Source organism: Excalfactoria chinensis, chromosome 1, assembly GCF_039878825.1.
Source record: "Excalfactoria chinensis isolate bCotChi1 chromosome 1, bCotChi1.hap2, whole genome shotgun sequence".
NCBI classification, from domain to species: domain Eukaryota; kingdom Metazoa; phylum Chordata; class Aves; order Galliformes; family Phasianidae; genus Excalfactoria; species Excalfactoria chinensis.
In genome coordinates, this window is record NC_092825.1 from 58,920,961 (window position 1) to 58,940,283 (window position 19,323).

Sequence of the window (19,323 nt, forward strand, 5' to 3'; positions counted from 1 at the left end):
GTCTGTGACAATTAGTGTCTTGCATTTAATGGAGCATCCCTGGCCGTGGAATAGCTTTTATGTCAAGGCTGTGGTTTTCAATATCCCTGTGAAAATACACTTGTCTCTGGCTGAATTATCAAGAAATGGAAAGTTGAGATTGCTTTTCTCCAATACTGTGCCCCAGGGCTGGAAGAAAAGAGGCAGCATGACTAGATAGAAACAGAGCCAGGCTACACTATGGGACCAAGGTAAATGACTAAGGACAATAAGACAGCCAGATACTCCAGCTGGATGCAAACAGCTGGACCTTGCAGTTCATTGATATGGGGACTATGAGAGACCGAGAAAAACAAGGCAATCAGCTGGTTAAGGGAAAGTAATGTAAGAAGTCTGGGAGTTGTGAGGCAGAGCTGAGAAGGGAAAAACCTGCTTGTGATAAAAGGACACCAGCACTGTAACTTGATCACAGTTTCATTGTTCACCAAAAACGCTCATCCATTGCATGCTTTCCAGCATTTCAACACACACAACACTTTTCTACTTCTGCTTTTTTTATATTCTTCCTGCCATTCTACTTACATTTGCCTTTCTGCAAATGGCAAATCAGCTGTTTGGGACCTTCATTCAGGTTTTTGACTTTGAATTGGATAAAGGTGGAAACCTTCCTCAGTTTCAAGAAGAAATACTGAATCTGTGCATTAAGCAAGCAAACATCTCCTTCACCATCTTCTCCTCTACTTTTAGGCAGGACTAGGTTATCAATCAATATCCTCTCAACAGACACCCATTAATAGCCTCACTTTAAAATAAAGAGGGAATCTCAGCCAGACCTGATCACATCTATATCTGCTGTAACCCAGCAAGCATCAGGGTTTGTTAGAACACTGTCCACCTTGTGCAGATGGGTAGCACTGGGATTTATGTGGAGTTAATGTATGCCGAGGCACCTCTTAATGGATTTCAGGTCAGTGTCTGAAAAATCAAAATGGGCTGGAAGCTCCAAAATAAATAGGCAGCTTTTCTTCCTTATAATTATTTTTTTCCTGTTTCCTTTGTCTGCTTTCCATCACAGACAGTAAGCATAAATAAACTCCATTTTAAGGAAGAGTTTCAATTACTTTTTTCTTTTGTGAAGAGAAAAGCTGTACCCATGCAGTTTCCTTAGCATTAAGACAATATCCACTTAAGTCATTCAGTCATATGCTCTTTTTCTAGGTGCAAAACCCACAAGGATTAGCTTTTTTTCCTCCCTGGAAGACAAACACAGGCATTATCTTCAGATCCTTCAGGGATCAGAAGGACTGTGCTTCATCATTCAAGTGATTTGTAACACCCCACACGTATCAAATCACAGCATTAAACCCAACACGTACCAAGATGGAAGAACATAGTTCATGGGAATACTGAAGAGCAAACTGAACAAGCACAGCTTTGCTTCTTTTGTTATCAACTACAAAGTTCTGATCTTTTGCCTGTGTGTTTTCTTTAATCTTGTAAGTATTTGTAGTTGTAACAAAAGACGTTACCAGGTTGCCCAGAGAGGTGGTGGATGCCCCATCCCTGGAGACACTCAGGGTCAGGCTGGACAGGGCTCTGAGCAACCTGATGTACCTATGGGTGCCCCTGTTCATTGCAGAGTTGGACTAGATGGTTTTTAAGGGTCTCTTCCAACTCTAAGGATTCTATGTATCTTATTAGTGTTTAGTAATGACAGTTAAATAAGCTGAATAACCCAGAATCCATGGGACACACAAAAAGCAGTCTCTGTAATAAACACAAATCATCACAAGTTTTAGATATTCCCCCATTTTGTCTGTATTTTTTAGACAACAGGTTAAAACACTTTTAGCTGTTAATATAAGACCAGCCCTCCAACATCTGAAGAACTTTATGTGGTAGAACAATATACTGTTTCAGATTCTCACCAAGTCCAGAACTGTGTGATCGACTGAGAACACCTCAGAGGGCACTACTGAATTGTATTCCTGGGGCAGCTTTCTTAATGAAGTTTCCTATTTATGAACTGCTAAACACTAACAAACTGGTAGGAGATTTGTATGTTTGGATTATCATATCTACAGAAGTGTGTAAATACTGCCCTTATCAGTAGAATAACTGCAGTAAAGGCTGCAAACTTCTTCCAGCAAATCCAAAGTCTGATAAAGGAAACAGAAGAATTATTTTATTTGGCAGAAAAGTTGGGCAGATTTCTAGAAGCCAAGAGTACATTTGCACTCTCCTACACCACTCTCTGGATAGTAGTACCTTTCTGTTCTGATCCAAAGGTTGCTAGTGTTGTTTTCCACAGGGAAGGAAAAAAAGAGTTGCTTCAGCCTATACACCTGCTCAAAATTTAATGAAGTGTTCATTAATTAAGACTTCTTGCTCTTGACTTGTAACACACAAAACTCCTATAGCCCCTTTGGTTCTTCCAGTCCAGGAGAAGAACAATGAGGATCAGCTGCGCTACCAACAGAGCTAAAGGATGATTATGCAATTAAGGTTCAATGTTAGGACATAGATTTCATAGATATTCTTAGCAACTGATTTTCTCTGAACCTGAGGTTTTTAAGCCTGTAAGGAGGGGGGGGGGGGGGGGGGGGGGTTGGGAAATGTTGACACATTTCAGCTACTTTAGCCTTCTGTAAGATGCTTTAATAACAGGTACCCTAGAACCAGGAAAGCAATGCTATCAAACTGGATTTCAGACCCATGCTTATCAGCACTTCATGCCAAATGGTCATAATGCAGCAGTATGGAAGAAACAGGTACTCTTCCCTCCCCACCTTCCCCCAACTAATAGGTTAAATTGAAAAGGTCAGGTTACAGCCTATCATTGTAACCACAGTCTGAAAACAAGCCATGTGGAAGATGTTGCACTTCCAACTGCAGCCAGGTTCTATCAAAAAGATTCCAGGCAGATTCCTGAGCTGTTCTGAAGCATCAGAAACAATATTCCCTCAGTGCTGCAGTGCACAGCCTATCCTGCTTCACAGGAATTTTCTAAGAACATTCCAATTTAATCACAGTTATCAAAGTTATTTACAGGATGTTTACAGACTCTGGTAGGCAGGAAGCCGGACTAGATCACAGCAGCTGCATAATAGTAAAATAAAAAAGTCCAAAACAAGCTAGAAGCCAGAAATTGTTCACTTGTTGTACAGACAATAGATAACTTCTTTCCCAACTGCAGAGAGCTTACCAGAAGTAAAAAGAAGAAAAGATGTGGGTGATATTAATTACAGAGAATAAAGTATCTTCAATTTTGCAGCAGCGCTGCAGCCATATTACTTCATGGCAGCACATCCTTCTGACAAACTAGTACTGCCTTGCAGCTGTCAACAGGAACCTGCTATAAGCTGCTCTGAAAGTATACTTCCATAGCTTTTCTTACTTTAGAGTAATTAAAAGCAACAACACACGTTTCATTTGTTGTAAGGGAAGCATTCTGCACTGAGGTATTTCCACCTACTGACAAGAGCCATTTAATCACCATCTTCAGATTCTTTTGAAGTCTGTGTTGACAAGTGAGTGTGCGCTGGCAGGCATTTAACCCACTCCTCTTTCTAAGAGAACTACAACCAATTAACTAGAATGCTGCTGCATGTTTCTAAACAGCAGTGTGCAATCTCCCACCCTCTTCCCAATGACCTATGGAACATCTGCCTATTATTAATCCCCAGGCTTTATGGATAGATGGCACGGGGGCAGATATTTGAGAGTCCACTGTTCTAGCACCTCACAGACCTGAAAACATCAAGGCCACCTCTTAAAGGCAAGAGAGGCAAGCCAAGCTACCACAGCATGCTTCAGGAAAAGGAGTGCTCTCACAGCATGAGACACAGCTAATCTCCCTAGTACCCATTACCCATTCATGCAAGTTCCTCAAAGGACCAGCAGATTCCCTTCCTGTGTGCCAGTTTCCTCAGCAGCACAACCACCAGCTTTCTATTGAAACTATAGCAGAATTCTTTGTTTACCCCCAAATCATTTTTAATCTCCCTCAGCAATGCCACAGAGTGCTTAGGGCAATCCTGCAGATGCATCTTTCCTAGTCAGCAGTGAGATTATCCACACCACTGGACTGAACATTGTAAATAGAAAATACCTTAGCTTGACATTTTGCTTTTCTATCACAGTACGCTGTCCCATGACTTGAGCTTTCATTGTGCAGCTCATCCACTCTGGTATAGTTAGCCCTTGATTAAAGGATTCAAAGGGGCTGGGTGAAAACAAATGTTATTCCCATATTTCAAAGGGAAAATGTGGTAACATAGATAATAAACAGATCGTAAAACTCACAACACTTTGCCAGTTATTGCTTCTCTGGTTTTCTATCCACTATCCAACTACTAGAATTCCAGGCTTTCCCACATCAAAATCCATATCATACAAAAACAATGAAAAAAAAACATACAAACCAGCACAACAGATCTATTCTACTACATGAATTTCTTGCATTTAACCCTGCACAGAAAGTTCACAGAACCTTCTATCATAAAAAGACAAATAGAGAGCCAAATAATACAATCCACTGCATGGGAATAATTAATATAAGCTGTGGTTAAGTAGGCTAAGACCCTCCTTGACCAGACACCAGTGCAAGGAGCTATGCCAGAATGGATTGGAAAAGCATGAAAGGTTTTAGTGTTGCTTTTCAGGTTAAATGAGCAAGGTCCAACCAGAGTAAGGCCCAACTCCATACTTTTTAAGTGACCAAGGACAAGATCCAGTCTAATACATGATAAAGCACTACTGATGGAAGTTTACAGATGATAACCTACAGGATTAAGTGATTAAAACTTGTCCTAAGTCAACTGCCCTGTGTCTAAGTTAAGCAGCAGTTCTCTAACATTTTCAACAGTGAATGCAGATTACAGTCCAGAGGATTTTCTTTTCCTATGCCCCAGATCCCACAATCTGGCACAAGTATTACAATACGTACCTTTGTCAGACTCAGGAGCTCAAAAAGAACAGCCCCCTCTCTCATCCCCAGAGGTAAAGACAGTCCAAGTTACAGAGCAAAGTGATTCCAGCCAGTCCACCTGTCTGCTTGTATCCCAATATCAGAAGTCAAGCCTTTTTCACCCAAAGGAAGATTAATGGAAAGCTGAAACATATGCCTGCAAAACTGCTGGTGGTGTCCTATCTCCAGATAATCTGATACTGACAGCAGCTTCTTGTGTTCTCCTCTGCTACACAAAAATGCCTTGAAGAGGGACCTGTGTCCCAGATAAAGCAGTTTAAGGTTCTTCACTACTATGGAAATGCATCTTTTCTCTCAGGTGCATTTTCTTTTAACACACACCACACAAATACTCCCTAAACTATCACTTTAAGCAGTGAGAGGGCAGCTGAAAAATCAAATCTGTGTAAGTGCTGACTTTATTGGTCCTAGGACTGTGTTTGTCTCCAGCTCTTGATCTTTGCTGTGGGCTGATCTGTCCCCTAGGGGTGCTTCAGTATCACACTGGGGTAGCTGTTGCAGCAATGTCCTGAGAAAGCCTGGTTAAAAATGCCAACAAGGTGGAGCTGAGCCACATGTTCTGAAGCTGAGAAAACAAAAACATTACACTGGAAGAGCTACAATATTATATTTGTCCTTACAAGTTTCTTTGATCAGAAACCCAGAGATCTGTCAACTCACAACAGAAAAAACAAATGCTGTTAACAGTTGTAGCAGGAAGAACTCAGTTAGCAGGAACGCTAGGCTCCGGATATCTAGTTCTTTGATCATTCCGCTTTACCTTTTAGGAGATAAAAAGAATTCTATGTCCTAGTATACTTGTTACAGTAAAAATAAGTTGCTGGTTTACCCCCTACAATCTCTACATCAGATTACAATGAAGACTGCTGTAGTCCAGAAGACTGGCTCTCCCCCTCTCTCAACCTTGTTTGATTATACGAGGCCTCAAAGAAACAACTGAAGAAAAAAAATCAGTATAATTGACAAGGTTTTCCACCACTCATTCTCTTCCTAATCCTCATGGTCTGAGGAGAAAGCTTGCTTTGCATTCAAAGCTAGGCATCACCATCCCTTCCCTCAGGTGCTTCTGTTCCTCCTCTGTTCCCACTCATACACCTCACCAAGCATCCAAGCTCTCTGTCAGAGAAGAGCTGCACTGTGTCTCAGAATGACTCCTTCCAAATTCTTTCCCCTTAAGTCATCCAGCAAAACACAGAGCGCGTCTGTTACAACAGCCCTCCACTCAGAGGGCTACTCTTCCTTCTGCTGTGGAGCAGTCAGTCCAAGAGTCTTCTCCAGTAAAATTCCTACTCGGAGAATGGAAAATTTCAGGCACGCATTTTCATAAAGTTTGAGTGAAATAAAAACAGAGGAAATGAACAGAGCCTGATGTACTATTTCTGAATCCCTCATCCCCAGTGTAACTCCTTGCTAGAACACTCAGTGCAAAGATTTTATTTCCAAGTAAGTCAACATTGCCCCAAATAGTTTCCTGTCACATCTCAGACTAACCTAAGAACATCAGCTGTTCTGCTTTTCTTAGATGCCTCTGGGCCTTTGTTTATTGCATTACAGATAAACAGAACCACTTTCAGAGCTAGTTTTTATTCGTATTTGCTTTTAAGCCCAGAATTCAGTGATTATAATCAATTTACTTTAAGAGAATCAACACTAGAGGAAAATATTGCGTTGTCACTGATTCTCCCCTCCCTACTGTGCTGTAAGGCAACTCAGCCTTGTTTCTTGAGCCTGTTGTAAATTATTCTGACCAAAAATATGTTGCACAGTCTGGCTTTGGGAATAATGGAAAGATTTGAAAGCAGCACTGAGATAAAGAGTATTTTTCCCCTGTCAGTAGAATAGTTTGTATTACTCAGACTAAAATTTTAGAACAGTATGAAACATTAGTACCTTTTGTCAGCACCAAAAATATATATCACCTACTTAAGGAATACTATGAGAACAACCACATTTGCTGTGTTTCTTCTAACATTTCATTACTGTAACTCTTGAAGTAGCTGAGACCCCAATTCAAATAATAACTTTAAGCCGCCTCAGAAGGCACCAACTTTAACATATTCATTGGCATATATTGTGAGAGCTATAAATAAAACTAAATACCTCATCTTTTAAGATGTGGGGATAAGCTTACTTCCCTCTCCTCCCAAAACAGAGTAGTAGCTTCTGATCTACCTGCTCATGATACAAGAGTTTCTTGGAAATACACTGTTACCCCCTATGCTCATACAAGCAGCAACTGCAAATCTTTACTGCATATGTGATATTGGCCTGGAAGACACATACTTTACAGTATTTAAACCCATAAACTTCTGTCTGGGTTTGATGTTAAAGGATTAAGTTTTCTACTAGCCACAATATACTATCACATCAGTGAAACAAAGATTGATTTAAGCATTAGTATCTTAATTATCAGACATATCAGAACAGCTGTATTTATAAGTAGGCTGCTGCATAGCCAAGTATAGATCCATGACCACAGGTTCACAACACGTTCCACATATTCAGTAGCTTAAAACAGTAGATAACCTCTTATCTGCAATCTGCTACCAGTTGCTGTGATTTCTTGGTTTTCCCTGTGCTTGTGTAATCTCCAAAGATAGCTAACATAATACAGTTACTTTAGCATCACTACCATTACAGTGTTGCTGAAATAATGATCTCATTACACATAGTAATGAAACTATATTTTATTATAAGCAAAATCAGCTTTTATATCACCAAGAAAACAGGACCTTTACACTTCTCAAAGAGCTACTCACGTAGCAACTGCTGTACTTAGAAATCAACTGGTACTTCCAATTAGAAAGAAGCACAGAGTAACAAAAAAACCAAAACCAAACCCAGAAGTCATTAGAAAATACCTGATCTCAACTTGATTATGCAAAGCCTATCATATTCTGGTCCTTCCTGACAGTAGTCACTAGCTCCGGTTCACAGTACTCCAAAATAAAAGTGAATGGTAGTTCAACCTCTCTCAGTGCTTTCTGCATACCAATTCCAACACGCAGTTTGGCAAAGACCACTCTACCACAGTCCATACATTATGCTCCTGAGAAACACTCTAGCATCTCCTTCTTGCAAAAGAAACAAACAACAACAAAAAAAAAGTCACTGGGTAGATACACTGTCTTTGTGTGTGGGCGGGGGGAAAAAAAAGAAGAGCAGGAAGGCTGATGCAGTGAGAATGCTATATAGACAACTCATAGGCAACAGCAGAAGCATATCCAAGAAGTCAGGAGAAGGGCAAAAAACCACCTTCAGTACTCCGCATTAAAAGGGTACTCCTTATGATTTCGGGACCTAAAAGAAATCCAAGAGGAAAGATTAGTCTAGTGGCTGAAAGTTGCAGCTGTAACCACTGCAAAGAACCATCAGGTTCTTTGCATACAGTTCATCAGGAGCAGATGAACTGTATTAAGGCAGAGTCAATCTGTTGCAGACTTCTGTTTCCCACAGTGGTGGACTGCATTTGTAAACAGAAAGACTCGTCCTAGCTCTGAGCACATTAGGCTGCATGTAATATTCCAACATGCTGTGGAATCTAAGCACTTTGCAGGTAAGTTAACTGTTTACTGCCTGGAAGACCTTTCTGCAGCCTTAGAATTATTTAGTATCTGGTACATCACAGTTTGGTTCAGGATGTGAAAATTAATATTTTACTGTGTAAAATTGAGGATGAACTCTGGAAACTGAGCTTGAATATCCTGAATTTTAGCAAGGTTTAGAACATGGAATTATAAACAACATTTTAAGAGAGTAACAGCATGCAAAATGCTGGCACTTACGTGCTCATTGCACAAGCTCTCCAGTTTCTATTAAAGCTGAGGATAGTTGCCATTTCTTCTTTAGTCAGTTCAAAGTCAAACACCTAACAAGAGAAACAGGTGGAAGTCACTGTTTTTGGACAAATCAAGGACTGTAGGCAAGAGGCATAAAATCAGAAGAAAAACCAAGAAGTCCACATTCGAGGTAAGCTGGCTAGAAATAATGCCCACTTCCTTCATGAAGGAAAGAAAAGGAAATCCAGAGATGCCTTTCTTCAAGGCATCAATGGTAGAGGAAATCAAAGAAGCCAGAAGGTGAAGTTGACATGCCAGCTGTTCAAAGAACTTTGGTGTACACTTCAGTGTTATAAAATGCCTCCATCCTCTTTTTGTCAAAAGATGCATCTTCTGGGCCCATTCCAAAGGAAAAACTATAAGGCTTCCGTACTCTACTTAATCCAGCTAGGCACCTTGCTGAATTTTAATGACTGCTTTCAGTCAAGTATCACTTAAATCAATACTATTTACGAACACAAGGGCTTCACTGTTTACTCTGCATTAGTCTTTTGTGGTGTGCTACACTTCAGTGCCTGTAAAACTCCAAATGCCAATTCATCTGCAATATGCAGGATAGAAGGCACCACATAAGGTGACCTAAGACTTTCAGCAGGTATCTTGGAAACAGTGTTCATCTCTTCTCCAACTGCAGCCCTCAGTACAGGCAAATAAGAGGAAAAAAAAGCCCTGTGCTCTTTCTAAGTAGGACTTGGGAAGGCTGAGAAAGGCTCCCTGCTTGCTCTTTGTAGAAAAGTGATACCAGGTGACTTGTAATTACTAACCTTGAAGTTCTCCACAATGCGCTGTGGTGTGACAGACTTGGGAATCACAATCACATTTCTCTGGATGTGGAAGCGAATGAGAACCTGCAGGAGCATATCACTGAGTCAGAGAGAACTGCTCTTATTCTGTAAAACACAAAACCTACTCCAACAGCCATTTGCTGTTAACTGTACAACTGAGCAGGACTAACCAATCACAGCAGAGCTACATTTCATATCACACCTGTACTCTAAGCAGAGCTTCCTCAAGTACAATCAGAGTGGTGTCTTCCTCCTTTTTTATCCTGTTCCTGTGGTACCCAGATGGCTTCTCTGCTATCTAGGCTTTTAACAGTCTATGCAAGTGTTTATTTCTCTGCAAGAACTTGAGATGGGTAGACTGAAACATCTGAAGGTGGGTCAAGAAAGCATTTCATATTGATGGTTTATTGAACCTTTTTGAAAATACATTGTAGACTGTGCAATAAAAAAGCTGCATTACTACTTCAAGTGACTGCAGCAGTTCAAAGGATGTGAAAATCCAGGCTGTCCTTTACATCTTTTGTGTCATTAGTTGCTCTAAATAATAGCAACACAAGCTGTGTTACAGGAAGCAGCACCTACCATCCAGCACCCACCTACCTGTGCTGCAGTTTTGTTGTGTTTGGCTGCAATCTCTTTAATCTTGGGGTCATCCAGAAGAGAAGGATCCTCTGGCTTAGCCCTACACAAAGAGCAGAAGATCAATGGCAAGAAACCTTCACAGAAACAGCCAGCCTACTAACAGATATCTGTATCATGATGAACGATCAATGGAACAACTTGTCATTTCAAAGCTGTTAGCATAACCCATCCCACTCCCTTGCAAACTGGTCTTACCATGGCCTGTCAGGAGAGCCAAGGGGGCTATATGCTGTCACAGAGATCCCTTTGGATTGACAGTAGTTGATCAGCTTCTCCTGGGTCAGGTATGGATGACACTCAACCTAGAAATACAAAAGTGCAGAGAATGATGCAGCAGAACTATTTCCATGTTCCATTTATTGATTTTTTTAATCCACACAAAGTTTTCTTTGTCCTAATTTATGCCTATGTGACATTATTAGGCAGCACTTGTTTCCTCCATGCCAACCCCTCCCCTCACTCCCACTCTGCTCCTTATAGCAAGTCTCCTCACAAATGCAGGGGTCCAAGGACAGCAACACTTAAAACTTTCCTGATCTATACTGTCCATGATGTACTGGACCATATTTATAACTGCTTAAGTAGAACAGTTCAGTGAGACATGCACACAAACAACTGTAAAGTCACAAGAATAGGAAAGCAGAACAATACAGAGTACAAAGTTCTCCCTACTTAATTATGCTGTAAAATCATTATGCTGTAAAATCATTATGCCTTTACACCTACTACACTAGCCTCAATTCCGGTTTTGTTTCATTCCTTTTTTATCAGCTTCATGTCAGTACTCATGCCAAATACTTCCAGCCTGCAAATGTCAAGTGGCTATTAATTGCTACGGATCCTAGAACTTCAAATTATTTTCCATTGTAAAATTACTATAAATGCATGCGTGCTTGTGTTTCCAGAAGGCTATCAGTATAACATGATACAGAGTCCTTAACAGTAGATCTGTATTCTGTTAGGTCAATGCATTGATATGCAGTACAGAAGAGCTACAGTGAATGAACATGAAATTCTGATACTTTTCATAGATGGATCTGTGGGATGGTCCCATACCAGACAGCACTACTCTTTTAGCAGGCTAAAGAGAACCTTCTGACTAGACTACACTGTCATTCTAGCCTTCAAGGTAGTGATGCTTCACTTCAGAAGTCCCTGGAAACTTGTGCTGCTGGCAGGCAGAGCAACAGTACAAGTCGTGAGATCAGATTACAGCCTCGAGTGCTTTATTTATGGTTCTAGCTGTTTGCTGACATGAGAAGCCTGCACGGCTGCTCCTCTTCTGAAGCGTGTTGGAGTATTTATTAAATGCAACAGGATGTTAACTCAGTTCTCAGGGTAGCTTATGCATATTAATGTTGCTTCAGCAGCTTCTCAGAGTAACAGCAATTAAATTGTGAATGTTCTCCACTGTTCAATAGAAAGAATTCAGAGCATATGAATGATGCAGTCACTCCTATGTGCCCACTAGAACTCCAGGTGCAAGACTCCTGAGCTGCATTATAAGTTACATCTAGACCATGGTGAAAAGCCTCTTTAAGGTACTGCAACCCATACTGTGACAACAATGAATTACTAAAGAATCAGTTTTCCTTTGGGAACCGATTACTAGTATTATGTCAATAGAAATACTACCTTGCCAAATTAATATCTCAACATGAATGAAACCAATATACATAGTAACCGCATTCATAGTTAAGAACAGGAATCTCAATACATGGAATTACTGGACTATGCATTGAATGCTGACATAAAGGAATGTTTCCAAAAAGCACTATAATCTTGCATTAAGCCAACCAGAAACAGTTAATAACAGATGAGCTCCTAGGCTTGCAAGCATTTCTGAAGAAGTGTTAAGTTTTGAAGGACTGAGACCAAGACCTATTGCTCTGAGTTTAACTTTATTATGGTAATCAGAGAGCTTAAGTAAACTTGTAGTGTGACATAAGGTCAGCATCCTCTATAGAAATAGCGGGGTAATCATTAACTACAGTGAAAGCTTTCTTGGCAGCGAGAGGTGGTAGGTGTTGAAAGGCATAATAAGACTTAAGTATCCTAAAAGTCAAATGGAATTGATTATGAAAATACTCTGTGCAGAATCACAGATTCCACACTTTTAAAACTACATATGCTCAAGCTATCATAGTAAGTTAACAAGTTCTTATAATCCAGTTTCAGTAACAGATCACAGTCCTTCAAGTACCGTGGCAATTTATTACTGGTCTAGATAGATTCTACAGGGATCTGGAACCTGTCCTCTTCAACAGCCTGTGAAAGGCAGTAATATCATCAGTTTTGAAATGGTTCAGACTGAGGGGGAAATATAGGACCAGACAGAATACTCAAGGCTTGGCTGCTACTTCAGAAGGTTAACAAACCTTACAAAAGTCAAGAGAGCTGCATGCAGAGCTCTGCACCCTGGAAGGAAGGCTTTCCAGCAGTGACACAGGCTGGAGCCTGGATGCATGGAGAGCAACTCTGCTAGAAAGCAGCTGGGAGACAGCAGGCTGAGCTGAACATTAGCCAGTAGTAACCTGTCAGCAGTAACCTGTCAGCAGGAACACAGACAGCACATTACAGGAAGTGATCGTACCCCTTGACTCAAGGGGTAATCAGACCACCTCTAAAATACAGCATCCAGTTTCCCTCTTCCAAGTTCTTTAAGTAGAAGACTGACATTCTGGCATTTCAGCAGAGGGACACCAGGATAGCCAAGTTCTGAAGCATGTACTTTACTAGGGTAGGCTGAGAGCATTAGGCTTGTTCAGCCTGAGGAAGGGAAGGCCCCGGGGCTCCTAGCAATAGCTTTCCCAACAAAGAAGTCCATTAAAAGTAAAGCCAAGCTCTTCAGTGGCACATTGTGGAAGGATAAGAGACAGCAAGAGTAATCTGAAACAAGACAGGCTGGGACTAGAAATGCTAGAAAGAGCAGTCAGGCAGCAGAACACACTACACAGAGACTATTCATGAACAGTCATAGAGTGTACTTCCATTCAGTTCCTCCAATTTTAAGTCATCAGTTATTGGAACTGACTTCTCTACAGAAGAGCTAAAAGAAAGAAAATAAATAATAATAATAAAAATAATAAATCACAAAACAACTGTCTTGCTCCCTACCAAGTTCTTGTGCATATACAGAGTTTTGTTCTACTTAAAGGCTGTTTTAAGGCTTATCAGCTTACCTGGTTGTTTGCAGGCTTGTATTTCAGCCCTGGCTTGTTCAAGATTCGTTCTATCTGCTCATGGTTGAAGTTGGAAATTCCAACAGCTTTTACCAGACCAGCATCCACCAGCTCTTCCATGGCCTAATGGCAAGAAGAGCAAAGTCATCACCCAGTATGCATGACAGGGTCTGAAGAAGACATTCTTCCTGACATGGCTTATTTCCTTCACGAGAAGCACAAAGCGTTTAGATTTGCAGGGCTCATGTCTGAGGGAGACACAAAGCACTGCTACATTTATACCACACCTTCCATCTCAAAGATGCACTCCTTAAGACTGCATATGTTCATACTAAGTTGAAGTGGAAAGCAGCACTTAACAAGGCACCATGGTACCAGTGAGCTCTGCAAAGTAGCTCTGCAAACATGAAGCAGACTGGAGATTAAAGTTAATGATGACATGGAAGAGACTGAGGACAGAAAGCATAACTGTCACTGTGGCTAAACTTACCTCCCATGTTTGTAGAAGATCTGTGTTGCCAGGTATTGACATGCCTTTGTCATCTGTGGGAAACAGGTCCTCTCCTGCCTGTCAGAGAGAAAATAACAGAAACATTCCCTGCTAGGAATATTAACAGCAGCTGAAGAGCACATCACAAACCAAATACTACTCATCTACACACTTATTAGATAATGAGCACATCAGTTTATATTCTTCAGTCTAATTTTGTTTTCATGTGGGTTTGTGGCATTTTTGCCGGCAACCATGCAAAGAAGGGCTGGTCCTCCACTGCATGGCAACGTTCTGTGGCTCACCCAAATGCATATTAAAAAAAAACACAATTATTCACTTGTAAATTCATTGCGATTCTACAAGTTTACTTCCCATGTTACAAAAAACGCACAGTTCTTATGCAAGCATAATGGCATGTTTTATTGAATGGAATGTTGAAACTTCCTGTGCACTAGTATGGACAAGATGCTAAGTATGAGCCTGGTTCAGAACCAGGTGTTTTCTGTTGCCAATACCACAACACATTTTCACTTTGATAGTACTGCCCAACAAAAGTAATTTCAAAGAGAAACTACTTTTCAAAACGTGCATCTCAAAAGCAACAATGAAGATAGAGATTTTTTTTATTATGCCATAACAGATTAAGCTTAAAAGTTTTCAGACAGACATCAATTCTGTTCTACTTATTGAGTAAAAGTTCAGAATTAAGAAGCTTCACTTTTTAAAATACAAGCTCCGTAGAACATTAAGGCTCCTGCAGCAAGTCAGCTCCACCTCTGTTGTACTAAAGGCTCATTCATGAAAGAGAAAAATAGAAGCAGAGGAAGGAATTTCTGTCAGACAGCAAATTACAGCCCTCTCACCAACAAAGGGGAAACCAAATCTTCACCAGCTGAACATACTTCTGATTTATAGAAGACAACACCCATGTTACACTGTCTTCCTTTTGATAGTTACCTATGATTGCAGTAGGGAAGATTGCTTCTAGTTCTAAGTTTATCTGCTGTAAAATCAAAACAGCAGAGGATGCTGTGCAAGCAACATTCGCAGGGGTACAAATCAACTGAGCTGTAAAACTGTACAGTTCAAAACTGCCAAGTGCAACAAACAGTGCCAATGCCTCCTACCATACCTTAAATCCAAGAGGCCAGTGGATGAGGTAGAGATCCAGATAATCCAGTTTCAGGCTGGCAAGTGTCTTCTGGCAAGCTCCTTTCACCAAAGATTTTTCATGAAACGTGCACCACAGCTGGAGACAAAAAGCCAAACCACACCATGATCTCCTGGGCTAAAGTTCTTGGAGCAATTCTTTTCTGCCTAGGAGAAGCCTCCTTTGGAAACTGATGTGGAATTAGATCATGTTATTGATCTTCAAATGGGGCTTGCTCTGAGGACAGGAACACTCCATGACACTGAGGGCAAGAGATGCTGTGGCAGCATACAGGACTGAATGGGTTTATGTCAGGACAGCAGAAGTAGGCAGGAGGAATGAATTAAGACATTTTATAACTACTACAAGGTCAGATTCTGTATAAAACTGGGCAGCATAACTTAGTGCCAGGAAAGCTGAAAGCAACACCCATTCTACAAACAAAAGTTCTTAATTCACCATGAAGAATAATGTAAAGGAAGAAGTTCAGAACCATGGAGTTAGTGTAAAAAGCAGGTCTCCCCCCCACGGACTGCATTGTACTAGATTCTCACCTTACTGACTACAAAGAGGTCCTCTCGTTTCACAACGCCCTCCTTGATTTTCTTCTGGATCCCTTCCCCAACTTCATTCTCATTCTGGTACACGTAAGCACAATCAAAGTGGCGGTAGCCTGCATCAATTGCAGCCATCACTGCAGCTGTTACTTGCCCCGGTGGGGACTGGGGAATAAAAGGGAAGAAAGAAACGTCTAAAGAATGCTCAACAAAACATCCTGAAGATCTTTTCCCAGTAAAACAAAACCCAAGACGGCCACCCCACCAAAACCATCCCTCAACAAAAATAAGCAAAACGAGAAGTAAGCAAACAAAGCAGTTCTCCCTGCAGCATTCTTCACTCCGTACACGTCTCCAGCAGAGGCTCCCATGCTCGGAGCCGGCCTCCAGCTGTTCAGCGTCACCCCGCTCCCGCGCAGGGCCCCGCAGAGCTGAACCGAGGCCTCCTCCCTTCCCCCCACTGTTGCTAAAAGGAGAAGCCCCAGCAGCCAGCGGCCGGGAGGGGCCTAGCCCTACTAAGCTAAGCCGAGCTCCGATGCCAGCCTCGCCAGCCTCACCAGTCCGGCCCGCGCTGCCCCGTTCGCACCCACCGCCCCCAGCACAGGGCCGAGAGCGAGGCGCCGAGCCCCCCCCTCACAGCCCACTAGGGGCGGCACAGCCGCGCACCAAGAGCCAGTCTCGGCTCGCCGCTTCCCGCCCCGTTACCTTCCAGGTGCCCAGACCCAGAATGGGCATCTTAGCACCGGTGTTCAGTTGCACGTAGGTCGCCATGGCCTCACACACCGCTATGAGGGAGACACTCCCTCAGAGCCCTTTAAGAACCGCCTGGTCCCTCCCCGCCTCAGCTCAGAGGCGGAGCCGGCGCTGTTCCCCCGGGACGTGTGGCTGGGGTCTGGGACTGAAGCCGGGATGGAGGGGGCTGTGTGTGCGGGCGTGGGACTGGAGCTTTGCAGCTTCCATCTGGGAGAAGGGCTGGTGCTCAGGGCGAGTCCAGGGGAAAAACAAACAAACAACAAAACAGCTAAAGAGCAACGGCAGTTTTGGTCTGGATGTTGGGAGGGTTTATTTATGTTTCAAATACCTTTCGAAAGCTACAGTGTGCGGGTTTTTTGGGTTTTTTGTTGTTTTTCTTGTACTGTGGCTCAGAAGTGGGTGATGAAACGCAGGAGGTCAGTGTGCCCAGTCCTGCTGAAGGCTGCAGGCAGTGGAAAAAAAGCGCCCTGTGAGTGGGGCTGCGCTGCTTGCTTGCACGTGGAGCGTGGCTTCGGGTGCCTCTCCCGCAGCTCCGTGTTTTTTGCTCCATTTAACTAAGGGTGAGCTAAGGTAATTGGTTTTCCTCTTTAATGTTCCTCCTGGTTTGTGTCAGCGCTGTCAGCCGTTCTCGGCAGGATGTGATGTGTTTTCCCTTGGATCGCGGGGCGCTTATATAACTGGTTGCTTATCATTCACCATTTGGTTTTTTTTTTTCCCCTGGTAGTTTCTGGAAGGAGGGATGTTGTCTCTCATAAGACTTCACGCAGAGGTTCTGCATTTTGCTTTGCTCTTGGTTCACCCGATGGGCAGCTCTGCCCACATCCAGGCTGCTTGCTTTTCCCCAAGGCTGTCTGTCATGTGGTAGCGAGGCCTTGGGAAAGAAGAAGCGCAGCCTTGTGTCACTTGCAGGCTGTCCTTGGTGATGTGCCCGCTTGTTTCTGCACAGTGAGAGCTGCAGATGTGGGGCTGTGTGTGGGAGGGCTTTTATTTTCTTCTGCTCTATGCACAAGGTTTCTCACTGAAACAGGATATGTAACATCACGAGTTTCTCAGTCTGCTTTGCTAACTTTGCCTTTTAGTGATAGTAATTTCAGTGCAGATGGTGGATTCAGAGAAGAGCAGTGATTGGTGTCTGCAAAGAGCTGGGCCCAAAGTAATGGGGTGGCAGGGTCACGAGGTACAACCCCCTCTGTTGGTAAGGGTTTGCAGCTGTGGGTGTTGGTGATACAAGCAAAGTTGAAGGCAGTGTTGTGAGGAGACAGCATGTGGGCTGCAGGCTGGAATCACAGCAAAAGTGAATTCACTGATAGCAGTGGGAACTTCTTCCTCATTTGGAGCCTCTACAGTGTTTATCTTGTGAGGTGGTTCAGTTCAGCTCTGGGTGTTGTTAAGATAGGGTGTAGATCTGTAGGTCTCGACTGAACCTAGCTGTATAAGACATTGGCCTCTTCCTTGCACTGAGTTAACTCAGAGACAGGAGCATGTTGCAGTTGCTTTCCAGTTTCTGTTAATCCCAGGTGCTGCACGTTGTTGAAAGAGATGTGGGTGACCAGCCAAACACTGAGGAAATGCTGTGGGCACAGGGCAGGAAAAGGCTGTGAGCTGACCTGGGCTGCTCAGAACTAGTTCAGCCCAGCTCTCAAACCTTTGGGGTGGTAGAGCTCTGGGCAGCAGGGTGGGCTGATGTCACCTGCCATATTGTGCCTTGGTGGGGATCCCCACACACAGGAGGAGGGGGCTCACTGCTGAGGGCACAACAGCCTGGTTGTGCTGGATCAGGGGTGCTAAAGCACAGCATAAAGGATGGGTGATGGATTGAAGGCCTTAGGCAGCTATCCTCCAGCCCCTGAGTTGCCCTTATCTCATGAGAGGGACCGGGGGACTGATGTAGCTCATACTGCACACTGGAGAAGCAGAGACTTAGGGCAGGAGAGTGTAGGTGTTTGGTGGAGAGGATGGGGAAGGGGAAGGAAAGGTATGTACTGAATGTTTGTGTTCTTCTTTTAGTGTTCTTTTTCACTCTTAGTTCTCAAATCAGTAACCAGAAGCTTGTATAATTGGCAGTAAGTGAGTTTAAGATTTCCCTGAGATAAGACCGCTCTGCTAGGGATGGTTGCTGTTGGAGAGCATGAGCAACTCTCAGTTCTGCTGTCTCCCAGGCAGGAGAGACTCCAGGGCTCTGGAGGGAGCCATGATCCCAGTCCTGAGAATACAGGGTGGTGTGTGAAGGTGGTCAGAGATAAGGTACAGATGGTGTGCAAAGTCAGAGAAAGGAGAGACCTGTGGACACCACTAGGATAAGAGGCATTAACAAATGTTCAAGGTGAAGGGGAGGCCATTGGTCAGAAGTGGGCAGTTAGTAGTGCTGAATGGGCCAGCCTGGAGGCTGTGCATCAGGGTGAGTGACCAAGTCAGAACAGGACTCCAACACCCTGGGGGAGAAACAGGTCTCGTGCTAACGTAAAAGCAAAGCTCTTTCAGGCACAACTAACTGCAGTCCTTATGCAGGCCTCTGGAGATGAGAGAGCGTGTGCATGCCCAGTGTGTGAGCACACGCTCAGCAGTTCTTTGCTCACATTGAGATTACAGAACTGCTGGACACTGGTAGCTGTGGCTGTGCTGGGAAGCTGGTGCACATGGGGTATGGCTTTTGCAACAGGAGAAGAAAGCAGAACTCTAGACTGTTAGGACTCTGCTGCTTGCAAGTGCTGCCCTGCACAACAGTGGAGTGCTATGGGATCTGCTAGTGAAGAGCTATGTGGAGCACTGATCCTGCTTGTCCCACAGGTGTGATATGCCTGCAGAGGGACTGGGAGCAAGAAGGAAATAACTGCAGTTGCTTGGACCACTGGATTGTGTTGCAGCCAAGGGGGAAAGGACCCTGAAAAACTGGTAACTGAGACTGGCTCAAAAGCTGTGAGGGCTGGGTAACAGGCTGTGACTGCCTGATAAG

The 19,323-nt window shown here is 43.1% G+C and overlaps 1 protein-coding gene across 2 annotated transcripts; it reads right to left on the reverse strand.

Annotated features, from left to right (window-relative positions):
• Window positions 1–7,641: 7,641 nt before the first annotated feature.
• Window positions 7,642–16,484, reverse strand: LOC140251541 (aldo-keto reductase family 1 member B1-like). 2 transcript variants are annotated; one of them, XM_072335467.1, is made up of 10 exons: window positions 16,323–16,484; window positions 15,615–15,782; window positions 15,043–15,159; window positions 13,908–13,985; window positions 13,418–13,540; window positions 10,431–10,537; window positions 10,194–10,275; window positions 9,573–9,656; window positions 8,755–8,837; window positions 7,642–8,269 (listed from the first exon to the last, which is right to left on the reverse strand). In XM_072335467.1, the coding sequence occupies exons 1-10, from the start codon at window positions 16,386–16,388 to the stop codon at window positions 8,227–8,229; spliced, it is 951 nt and encodes a 316-aa protein (XP_072191568.1). In that variant the 5' UTR covers window positions 16,389–16,484; the 3' UTR covers window positions 7,642–8,226. The 2 variants fall into 2 exon arrangements, with proteins under 2 accessions (XP_072191568.1, XP_072191578.1); XM_072335477.1 differs by lacking the exon at window positions 16,323–16,484 and adding an exon at window positions 15,966–16,259.
• Between the last annotated feature and the right edge of the window lie 2,839 nt (window positions 16,485–19,323).

What these genes read in the sequence shown, in the direction of transcription:
- LOC140251541 (XM_072335467.1), bottom strand. Translation starts at nt 16,388, where the DNA reads ATGGCGACCTACGTGCAACTGAACACCGGTGCTAAGATGCCCATTCTG. An exon ending in TGGGTCTGGGCACCTGGAAG is followed by an intron (nt 15,783 to 16,322) that starts GTAACGGGGCGG and finishes TTTATTCCCCAG; the next exon opens with TCCCCACCGGGGCAAGTAAC. An exon ending in ATCTTCTACAAACATGGGAG is followed by an intron (nt 13,541 to 13,907) that starts GTAAGTTTAGCC and finishes TCTTGCCATTAG; the next exon opens with GCCATGGAAGAGCTGGTGGA.